The 11,641-nt window shown below is 41.8% G+C and overlaps 1 protein-coding gene across 3 annotated transcripts; it reads left to right on the top strand.

Annotated features, from left to right (window-relative positions):
- The first annotated feature begins 1,658 nt into the window (after positions 1-1,658).
- LOC112255955 (SH2 domain-containing protein 4A) lies at positions 1,659-8,601 on the top strand. 3 transcript variants are annotated; one of them, XM_042325935.1, is made up of 5 exons: positions 1,659-1,879; positions 3,131-3,541; positions 6,894-6,961; positions 7,337-7,562; positions 7,702-8,601. In XM_042325935.1, the coding sequence occupies exons 2-5, from the start codon at positions 3,361-3,363 to the stop codon at positions 7,824-7,826; spliced, it is 600 nt and encodes a 199-aa protein (XP_042181869.1). In that variant the 5' UTR covers positions 1,659-1,879; positions 3,131-3,360; the 3' UTR covers positions 7,827-8,601. The 3 variants fall into 3 exon arrangements, with proteins under 3 accessions (XP_042181869.1, XP_042181868.1, XP_024284581.2); XM_042325934.1 differs by having other exon boundaries at positions 1,661-1,888; positions 6,894-7,129; XM_024428813.2 differs by having other exon boundaries at positions 1,666-1,879; positions 6,894-7,129.
- The last annotated feature ends 3,040 nt before the right edge of the window (positions 8,602-11,641 follow it).

Below are 11,641 nucleotides of genomic sequence, written 5' to 3'. Positions count from 1 at the left end.
CAGCAGGTATATTTCACTGGTCAACCCAAAGCCAACTCCTACAACTACACTACACTACATTACATTACACTACACTACACTAGACTAAACTAAACTACATTACACTACACTACATTACTCTCCACTACACTAAATTACACTACATTACACTACTCTCCACTACACTACATTACACCACACCACATCACATTACATTACATCACACTACATCACACTACACTGCACCACACTACGTCACATTACATTACACCACACTACACTACACCACCGTGCATTACACTACACTGCACTGCACTACACTGCACTACACCACATGACATTACACTACATTACACTGCACTACAGTATACCATACTACATTACACTACACTAATCTAGATTACACTACACTACACCACACCACCCTACATTACACTACATTACACTACACTACTCTACATTATACTACACTACACCACACTACATTACACTACACTACAGTACACTACAACACAATACATTACACTACACTACACTGCACTACAGTATACTTCACTACATTACACCAGGTGAGTTAGACAGCTATTACTTGTTGTTATGTGAATGTGGTTTCTTTATAATCCTTAACGTATAATTAGTGTATCTAAATGATAAGGAATCAAACGGTTACAGGAAAGGGTGTGAGTCATTTCCTGGTATTGAAATGCTGCTTGGTACTTAGTGGCCAAGTGAAAACCAATAGGTCTGTACAAACATACTCTCCTGTTCACAATCACAACCTTAGACACATCAAGACTCACTTCTACATTTCTTTATCTGATTGCCCTGGAAAAATAACCAACCTGTGCTGGGTGGTTTATGACTAATGTGTTTTGTGTTTCCCCCAAAATGTCTACATGCTGCTGCTGCAGGTCTGTGTTTTCCCTGAGACTACCTTGACCTGGCCGGCCTTCGAACGAAACAGGAAAAGGACCTTGAGCTTGCTGTCGCAATACAGAGTAAGCAGGAAAGACAGGGAAAGAGATAAGATATATTCATTTATTGTAAGTGATTGAAATTCCTCCAAACCAGCTAAATATTTCCTTTTCCTGCTTCAATTCAATCAAGACTCATACCCAACATGCTCTACCCCAAACGTACATACGCTTACATCACGTTGTTATTGTTGTTTACTGTAATTGCTCTTCCTGAGTTCATGTTTTGCTTTATCCGTGTATTGACTGGAAGTCATGAGGCGGCACCAGGAACCAGACATCTGAGAGATAACACAACGTGACCCGAAGGCCTAATCAGACAGTAACAGTACCATAACGGCTATAGAGTACAACAGAGACTCTCAGTACCATAGACCGGCATTAACCTGTCTAGACACTGATCAGTCATTAAACTATGGGTGGGGTCAGCCACTGATGATGACTACTTATGTAATCATGTTTATCAATCCCTGTCAATGGCCTGTTATCATGCTTCCTCCTGCCTATAAGAGTTCCTGTGATATTACAACTAAAAGAGGGAGGAGAGAAAGAGAGAGAGAGAGAGAGAGAGAGAGAGAGAGAGAGAGAGAGAGCGAGAGAGAGAGAGAGAGCGAGAGAGAGAGAGAGAGAGAGAGAGCGAGAGAGAGAGAGAGAGAGAGAGAGAGAGAGAGAGAGAGAGAGAGAGAGAGAGAGAGAGAGAGAGAGAATGTTGTGATGTCACTGCAGCCCCCTCATATCCAGTACACAAAGGGGCAGGGGATCATCATAGCCAGCATACCGACTCTGCTACACAGACTACTCTACTGCTCACTCACACAGACTCAGACACACACAGACACACACACACACGTCACCCAGATACAGTCAGTCACAGTGTAACTCACACCAGGACCAGGCTTGCTCATTTTTCAGGCTGGGCCGTCACAGTAAGTAAAGTACGCTTGATATCTCAGGGTTTCTCCTCCTCTCTACTTTCTTCTCCTTATAACTCGCTCGCTTTTCTTTCTCTTACTTTCTTGTTCTTGTCTGAGTTCATCCCACTCTCACAACCCCTCTCTGTCAGTTATAGTAAAACAGGCTCTGTTTGAAAACTCAACAAAATAAATACTTCTCCCTTAGTATGCAACACACATGGTCTTTCTCTTTCCATTCTGTCCTTTTGCCTCTGCTCTGGCATTCTCTGTATGTGAACAGTGACGATGGTAAACCCTAAATGTATTTGCATGCTGGCATAGATTCAAAACTCCCCGCTTTGTGTTTCTGTGGGTTACAGGCATCTGTTCCTGTTAGTCTCTAGTTACACCAGTTAATGTCTTTATGTTGTGTATCAATGTTGTTATAATGAGGTTATAACAATGTTTTAATCACTGTAAGATTAGATTCCTGCAGTGCTTTATTTAGTGGTATTCCATATATGATAAGTAATTGTTGTTGCAACTGTTCTGTCTCCACTGATGTCCTGTGACTGTACAATACATGTCTGTTGGTAGTTTGGTGGTCTGGCCCTCTGTGTTGAGACATATACAAGGAGACTTATTGATCATTATCTCATTCCCTTGCTGATCATGTTTTAAAAACAATATGAGTATAAGTAAGGTAAGAGGGTAGGTGACCATGAGCCTTAGGAGGGGGGATACATAGATCTGGTTATCTCTCTGTCTCTTCTGTCCTGGTCATGAGAGATAGCTGGTTATCTCTCTGTCTCTTCTGTCCTGGTCATGAGAGATGCAAAGTCTCTTCTACCCCTTTTCTCTCTCTGTTTCTGTGTTTCCCTCTCTTTCTCTTTCTGTCTCTAAAAAAGTATAAACAGTGCCAGCATAGTCTTTTTTTCTCCCTCCCTCTCTAAATCAAAAGGATGGAAATAATGTCAGGTTTATGTGTGTCTCTCTCTCTATTGACATGAAATGCCGTTCTGTCACCCAGCTGGGTTGTTCTCTGGTCTCTGTTTACCTTCAAATGTTTAAAAGCAGTAGGGCAGCTCTCTGTGAGGGGGTAGTAGAGGGAGTGGACACACATTTACTCACACACACACACACACACACACACACACACACAAATACACACACACAAACACACACACAAACCTACAATTGTGTTGGTGGACAGCCAAAGAGGGAAAAGCTGTGAAGAAAGGCAAACGATGTAATCATATATATATATACTCTCTACTGCTCTAGAGTACCAGCAAGGAATCAGTGACCATCCACCCTCCCAGCAGAAGCCATATAATATTACTGAGAGAACGTCTGAGAAGTTGCAAGAGAACTCTTCAGCATTTTGGAATTTGGACTGTACCAGATCCACCAGACGTTGGGATTTAAAGCCCTCTGTTGAACCAGGCCGGAAACAGCATTTTAGACAGTCCCAACAGCACCAGAGGAAGGAGGTTAATCTAGGATCAGACAGTATGCTGGCTCAGATCCTACAGGAGATGTGGGTGGACCCAGAGGTTCTGGAGGCCCTGAGTGAAGACCAGAAGAGAATCTTGTTCCTGAAGATGAGAGAGGAGCAGGTCAGACGCTGGAAAGAGAGGGAGGAGAAGGACGAGAGAGAGAGGAGATCCAGGGAACACGCCAGGTCTAAGAAAGGTACAGCACACACACACACACACACACACGCACACACACACACACACACACACACACACACACACACACACACACACACCGGTGCTAGTGAGTACAGAATAAATGCAGGTAATTTACTGTAAACTAGAGTATACTTCAGAACACGCCCCTGTTGTTAGGGTAAGGGTAAGAGGAGTTAGGAGTGTCTATTTTATCATTTAGGGTTTCCTTTCCCTGGGTGGTCACACCCACCTCTGCCCCCCTCTGATTCCTCTCCTCTCTCTGCCTCCTCTCCTCTCTCTACCTACTCTCCTCTCTCTGTCTCCTCTCCTCTCTCTACCTCCTCTCCTCTCTCTACCTACTCTCCTCTCTCTACCTCCTCTCCTCTCTCTACCTCCTCTCCTCTCTCTACCTCCTCTCCTCTCTCTGCTTCCTCTCATCTGCCTGCACAGAATGATCTGTCCTCAGATTCAACACACCAAAGGGCCTAAAGTGTAGGCCAGGGAGAGAGGAAAACCTTTCAAATATAGAAAGAGAGAGAGGGAACAGGAGGGGGGAATGAAAGATGTGGAGGTAGGGGGAGAGAAAGGGAGATCGGAAGTATGAGGGGAAAAGAGTGAGGAAAGGAATAGAAAGAGGCAGAGAGAGAGAGAGAAAGGGAGAGAAAGAGACAGGGAGAGAGAGAGAGAGGGAGAGAGAGACAGGGAGAGAAAGAGACAGGGAGAGAGAGACTGGGAGAGAAAGAGACAGGGAGAGAAAGAGACAGGGAGAGAAAGAGACAGGGAGAGAAAGAGGCAGGGAGAGAGAGACAGGGAGAGAGAGACTGGGAGAGAAAGAGACAGGGAGAGAAAGAGACAGGGAGAGAAAGAAGAGGCAGGGAGAGAGAGACAGGGAGAGAGAGACAGGGAGAGAGAGACAGGGAGAGAGAGACAGGGAGAGAAAGAGACAGGGAGAGAGAGACAGGGAGAGAAAGAGGCAGGGAGAGAGAGACAGGGAGAGAGAGACAGGGAGAGAGAAAGAGACAGGGAGAGAAAGAGACAGGGAGAGAGAGACAGGGAGAGAGAGACTGGGAGAGAGAAAGAGACCTGGAGAGAGAAAGAGGCAATGAGTAATTGAGCATGCTTGAGCACCCACTCCACTATTCTGAGAAACACAACCCTGAAACCACACTCTTATCTACAGAGAGAGGCCTTCAGATCAGGCCTAGTTCCACCACTCTCACTAACCCATATCTCTCTCTCTTTTCCATTCTATCCCCCTCTCTGTCTCTCTTTTACCCATTCTATTCCTCTCTCCCCCTGTCCCTTTCTCTATCTGATAGGATATAGAATATAGAATCTCCATTGGTACTAATAGAACAGTATAGTGTAGTACCCAGCCCTCTTATCAGAGCTCTATAATCAGAAACACAGCGGCAGCGATTGATTCATTCCACATGCCTGCCTGCCCGGCAGATTGAATAGGAGTGAATAGAATTGAGTAAGCCCTGTGGTTTGGTGAGGCTCGCTGCTTTTAGCCCTGAATATCTCGTTACCTCTATGTCTTTCCAATCTGTGCTCTGTGTCACCTGAGTGTGTGTGTGTGTGTGTGTGCGCGTGTGCGCGTGTGTCATCTTAGTAGCAGAAGGCAGAAGGTCAGGCCAGGTCATCTCTTAACACCTGGTGTCAAACTGACCAGCAGAACAGAGTGTTGAGCATCAAACACTTCACCATTCTTCTCACAGGCCCCATGGCCCAGAAAGACTCTCCTTATGTAAGATAGTAACACAGTACAACTCCTAAATGTCACACATACACAAGCAGATATACGTACGCACACACATATAGGGAAGGATGCAGGCGCGCACACACAGCTTGTGGTCCATCCTGTAGGCTTAAAAAATCCATCACATATTTCCAAGATGATTTGCTTCCACACCTTTTCTTGCAATTGTGCTCTTCCCTTATTACATAGGTTTATTTTCAATTATCTGAACTGAAATTAATGAATTGAAATGGGTCATTTTTTCAAATTTAGGCTAGTAGCCTGTTCATGTGTATCGTGTTCATATCACTGTAATGGTGACCTGGCTGTAACTAGAGACTAGAGGTTGTAACTAGAGACAGGTTGAATCCCACTTATGACACCAATTAGCACAGGTCTAAGGTCAGATCGGAGTGATTACTGGAAGGTGAAGACCATAGTCTGGTGTGTCAGTAAGGGGGTTTTCACACTTGGTCCCTTTCAGACAATTTTTGTGAATTCAGTTGTGGTTCGCTTAATGTGCAGTGTGAACACTCCAAAGGAACTCAGACCCCTTAAGAGTCCCCAAAGCAAACCAAACTGAGACCATCTCGAGAGGTGGTCTGAGTTTGGTTCACTTGAATTCCGAGTTCCGGTTCCCTTTTTTTAGGGCAATGTGAACACAAAGCTCCCCAGGTTCGCTTGTCACAAAAGAGACAAGATGATAATGTCTAGTTTCGCTGAAAAAGTGTGTGCTGTTTTTGGATATTGATTTGCGATTGTCAAGGATGCACAGAAATTCCCCAAAATGTGTGGAGTTTTGTACCGACACGACGTTCAGATTATTTGTTTGAAATATGTCATCTATAGGCTGAGAGCTTCACATACTGATTATTCGATTGTGGGCTTTGAATAGTGTGAGAAGAGAATAGGGTACAAAATCAATACTAGCTCTTAAAGGGGGTACAATTTTCAATTACATCATTATTAAATCTGCAGTTATTCTTCGGCTATTTATTTTGGTACCAATAATATTTACATGTTAATATTATCTTTTGATTATAATAATGATGCCTAATAACTACATGCAATCTATTAGCTTCCGATAAGACAGAATGGCTTGTCTTATACCCAGAGTGCATTGAGTAAATGTTGGAAAAAGATCTTGGTTCCTTTCTAAACATAGCAATGTGAATGCAAAGAGAACTCAGACCACAAAATAGGTGAACAGTGAACTGGCAAAATAGTTGAGTCCTCATTCAAAGGAGAGGACAGTGTGAATACAAAGACAACTAAGTTCTCTTGCTTTTTTACATTTTGACCTCAGAGTTCACTTTAAAGAGGACTGAGATCGGGTTCTTTTAAAGAGGACTATATGTGAAAACACCCTAAGGCAGTGTTTGTGTAGATCCTATACACTGGACAATAGATAAAACTAGGCTACTGCAGACGTCAGTGACATGTTTGTTCACTGATAAGACAACAGCACCATCTGCTGGGCTGGAACCAGTACGACAACCAGACTCCATGATGAACTCTGACAATGGATCTAAAATAGTGATAGGTTTGAAGAGTTACCTTCTATTGTATTATCTGTGATAATTACACAGTGTGGCATTCAATGTGTCTGTGTGTTTCTTTGTCTCCTCAGGTCACAGTAAGAGCGTGCGCTGGCTGTTGGGCCGTGATGGGGATGTGAGTGTGAGCGTGATCGGAGAGGTAGATGAATTTAGATCCTCCAAACTCCTCCAGACCCTTCGTACCAACACCAGACTACAGAGTACAAAAATTAACAACCTAGTGGTTGATATCCATACTGTGTCTCTACTGACAGACAGAGAGAACCACCAAACCAGCTCACAATCAGCCATACTGATGCAACTCAGCGTAAGTGTGTGTGTGTGTGTGTGTGTGTGTGTGTGTGTGTGTGTGTGTGTGTGTGTGTGTGTGTGTGTGTGTGTGTGTGTGTGTGTGTGTGTGTGTGTGTGTGTTTTCGTATGCGTGCGTTTGCATGAGACACAGAAAGAGAGGGAGAGAGAAAGATATCAGCTTTACCATACAGGATGTAGCTCACCATTCTTCTTCTATTTCCAGGAAGACTCAGACGGGTCTAAGGACTCTGAGGAGGATCAGTACACAGGCAGTGCTGAGGTCGACCCAAAGGACACCAGGGAGGACAGCATCGACAGTGTGTCAGGCTACAGCACAGATGACCTAAAGGACTGGGGCCTCTGCTACAGGCCCCACTGCAACAACATCAGCCTCTGTCTCCAACCCCAGCTGTCAGCCAGAGAAAAGGCCTGTCCACAGAGCAGAAGAGGTGAGAGAGAAAGAGCGATAGAGAGAGAGAGTGTTTTTTGTGTGTACATAAGTGCGTGTATATGACATACTCTACACTCGATTCAAGCTCATTGACTTAACATATATTTTTACAATCCTTTCCCTCTCTATCTCTCTAGTGGTGGTCAGTCATGAAGAGGAGAGCCCAGCATTTGGTGGTCGGGTGGCCCAGCTCAGGAGAGCATTTGCCACGTCCTCTCCCACCGCCATGCCCCGTGTGGCCACCAAACCCTTTCACCTGTAGCTAGCAGCCAAACCTTCCCTCAGGTAACACCAGGGTCACCTCCAGTCAACCAACCACACAGAAGAGGTACTGCCCACTTGACGGGCTCATATGAATACCAGGTACAAGTGACCTACGGACAGACACTCACCTGAGGAACGGTGCTGAGAAATAGGAGCTCCAAACTTAGCCGAGTTAAAGGTGGACATGCACGGCTGAGTGGGAGGAATGCTTGGCGCTGGTATTCTGGTGAAACGGCTCCCTTTAAAGGTTCCTGGAGACTGCATGGTAGTCATACAGTTCTACCTCTCCTTGAAGCTAAATACACAAGAGGTTTGGACATGTCTAACACAAGAGCTATTTCTACATATGTACAAGAGGTTTGGACATGGCTAAAACAAGAGCTATTTCTACATATGTACAAGAGGTTTGGACATGGCTAAAACAAGAGCTATTTCTACATATGTACAAGAGGTTTGGACATGGCTAAAACAAGAGCTATTTCTACATATATACAAGAGGTTTGGACATGGCTAACACAAGAGCTATTTCTACATATGTACAAGAGGTTTGGACATGGCTAAAACAAGAGCTATTTCTACATATGTACAAGAGGTTTGGACATGGCTAAAACAAGAGCTATTTCTTTGTTAGTTGTTGTTATCTAACGGTCTAACCGCGTAGATTTTCTGGTCATATTCTGTTTGGAATATTTGCACTCTAACTACATTTGTTTGAGGAGGTTATTTCAATATTGTGTGTGAAACATGCTTGTGCAATACACAAATTATTTTGACCGGTTGTCTTCTAATTCAGCTGAATAAAAATGTGGAAGAAATGTGCGAGGGTGTTTAAGATAGAGAGAGAGGACTAATAAAGAGAGAGAGGAATAATAAAGAGAGAGAGAGGATTAATAAAGAGAGAGAGAGGATTAATAAAGAGAGAGAGGGGATTAATAAAGAGAGAGAGGGGATTAATAAAGAGAGAGAGAGGATTAATAGAGAGAGAGAGGATTAATAAAGAGAGGGAGAGGAATAATAAAGAGAGAGAGAATTAATAAAGAGGGGGAGGATTAATAAAGAGAGAGGATTAATAAAGAGAGAGGATTAATAAAGAGAGAGAGAGGATTAATAATTAGGGAGAGGTTTAATAAAGAGGGAGAGGATTAATAAAGAGGGAGAGGGTTAATAAAGAGGGAGAGGATTAATAAAGAGAGAGAGGATTAACAAAGAGAGAGAGGATTAATAAAGAGAGAGAGGATTAACAAAGAGAGAGAGAGGATTAATAAAGGGAGAGAGAGGATTAATAAAGAGAAAGAGAGGATTAATAGAGAGAGAGGATTAATAAAGAGAGAGAGGATTAATAGAGAGAACTAATAAAGAGACAGAGAGGATTAATAAGGAGAGAGAGGACTAATAAAGAGAGAGGGAGGATTAATAAAGAGAGAGAGGATTAATAAAGAGAGAGAGGATTAATAGAGAGAGGATTAATAAAGAGAGAGACAGGATTAATAAAGAGAGAGAGGATTAATAAAGAGAGAGAGGATTAATAAAGAGGGAGAGGTTTAATAAAGAGGGAGAGGACTAATAAAGAGGGAGAGGAATAATAAAGAGGGAGAGAATTAATAAAGAGGGGGAGGATTAATAAAGGGAGGATTAATAAAGAGAGAGAGGATTAATAATTCGGGAGAGGTTTAATAAAGAGGGAGAGGATTAATAAAGAGGGAGAGGAATAATAAAGAGGGAGAGGGTTAATAAAGAGGGAGAGGATTAATAAAGAGAGAGAGGGGATTAATAAAGAGAGAGGGGATTAATAAAGGGAGAGAGAGGATTAATAAAGAGAGAGAGAGGACTAATAAAGAGAGAGAGGATTAATAGAGAGAGAGGCTTCATTAAGAGAGAGAGAGAGGATTAATAAAGAGAGAGAGGATTAATAGAGAGAGGACTAATAAAGAGAGAGGATTAATAAAGAGAGAGAGGACAAATAAAGAGAGAGAGGATTGATAAAGAGAGAGAGGATTAATAAAGAGAGAGAGGATTAATAGAGAGAGGATTAATAAAGAGAAAGAGAGGATTAATAGAGAGGATGAATAAAGAGAGAGAGAGGATTAATAAAGAGGGAGAGGATTAATAAAGTGAGAGGATTAATAAAGAGAGAGAGAGGATTTATAAAGAGAGAGAGGATTAATAAAGAGAGAGGATTAATAAAGAGAGAGGATTAATAAAGAGAGAGAGAGGATTAATAAAGAGGGAGACAGGATTAATGAAGAGGGAGAGGATTAATAAAGAGGGAGAGGCTTAATAGAGAGAGGACTAATAAAGAGAGAGAGGGGATTAATAAAGAGAGAGAGGACTAATAAAGAGAGAGAGAGGATTAATAAAGAGAGAGAGGATTAATAAAGAGAGAGAGGATTAATAAAGAGGGAGAGGTTTAATAAAGAGGGAGAGGATTAATAAAGAGGGAGAGGATTAATAAAGAGGGAGAGGATTAATAAAGAGAGAGAGAGAGAGATGATTAATAAAGAGAGAGAGGCTTAATAAAGAGGGAGAGGATTAATAAAGAGAGAGAGAGGATTAATAAAGAGAGAGAGGATTAATAAAGAGAGAGAGGCTTAATAAAGAGAGAGGGAGGGTTATTAAAGAGGGAGAGGTTTAATAAAGAGGGAGAGGATTAATAAAGAGGGAGAGGAATAATAAAGAGGGAGATAATTAATAAAGAGGGGGAGGATTAAAAAAGAAAGAGGATTAATAAAGACAGAGAGAGGATTAATAATTAGGGAGAGGTTTAATAAAGAGGAAGAGGATTAATAAAGAGGGAGAGGACTAATAAAGAGGGAGAGGATTAATAAAGAGGGAGAGGATTAATAAAGAGGGAGGGGATTAATAAAGAGAGAGAGAGAGAGGATTAATAAAGAGAGAGAGGATTAATAAAGAGGGAGAGGATTAATAAAGAGAGAGAGAGGATTAATAAAGAGAGAGAGGATTAATAAAGAGAGAGAGGCTTAATAAAGATGGAGAGGATTAATAAAGAGAGAGGATTAATAAAGAGAGAGAGGGGCTTAATAAAGAGGGAGAGAGGATTAATAAAGAGGGAAAGGCTTAATAAAGACAGAGGGAGGATTAATTGAGAGAGGATTAATAAAGAGGGAGATAATTAATGAAGAGGGAGAGGATTAATAAAGAGAGAGGATTAATAAAGAGAGAGAGAGGATTAATAAAGAGAGAGAGGATTAATAAAGAGGGAGAGGAATAATAAAGAGGGAGAGGCTTAATAAAGACAGAGAGAGGATTAAGAGAGATATGATTAATAAAGAGGGAGAGAGGATTAATAAAGAGGGAGATGATTAATAAAGAGAGAGAGAGGATTAATAGAGAGAGGATTAATAAAGAGGGAGAGAGGATTTATGAAGAGAGAGAGAGGATTAATAAAGAGGGAGAGGTTTAATAAAGAGGGAGAGGATTAATAAAGAGGGAGAGGAATAATAAAGAGGGAGAGAATTAATGAAGAGAGAGGATTAATAAAGAGAGAGAGAGGATTAATAAAGAGAGAGAGGATTAATAAAGAGGGAGAGGACTAATAAAGAGAGAGAGGATTAATAAAGAGGGAGAAGATTAATAAAGAGGGAGAGGATTAATAAAGAGAGAGGATTAATAAAGAGAGAGAGAGGATTAATAAAGAGAGAGAGGATTAATAAAGAGGGAGAGGACTAATAAAGAGAGAGAGGATTAATAAAGAGGGAGAAGATTAATAAAGAGGGAGAGGATTAATAAAGAGAGAGGATTAATAAAGAGAGAGAGAGGATTAATAAAGAGAGAGAGGATTAATAAAGAGGGAGA

This window comes from Oncorhynchus tshawytscha, linkage group LG08, assembly GCF_018296145.1.
Source record: "Oncorhynchus tshawytscha isolate Ot180627B linkage group LG08, Otsh_v2.0, whole genome shotgun sequence".
In the NCBI taxonomy this organism is placed as follows: Eukaryota; Metazoa; Chordata; class Actinopteri; order Salmoniformes; family Salmonidae; genus Oncorhynchus; species Oncorhynchus tshawytscha.
The sequence above is the reverse complement of the archived record's forward strand: the minus strand, read 5'-3'. Positions and strand labels throughout refer to the sequence as shown.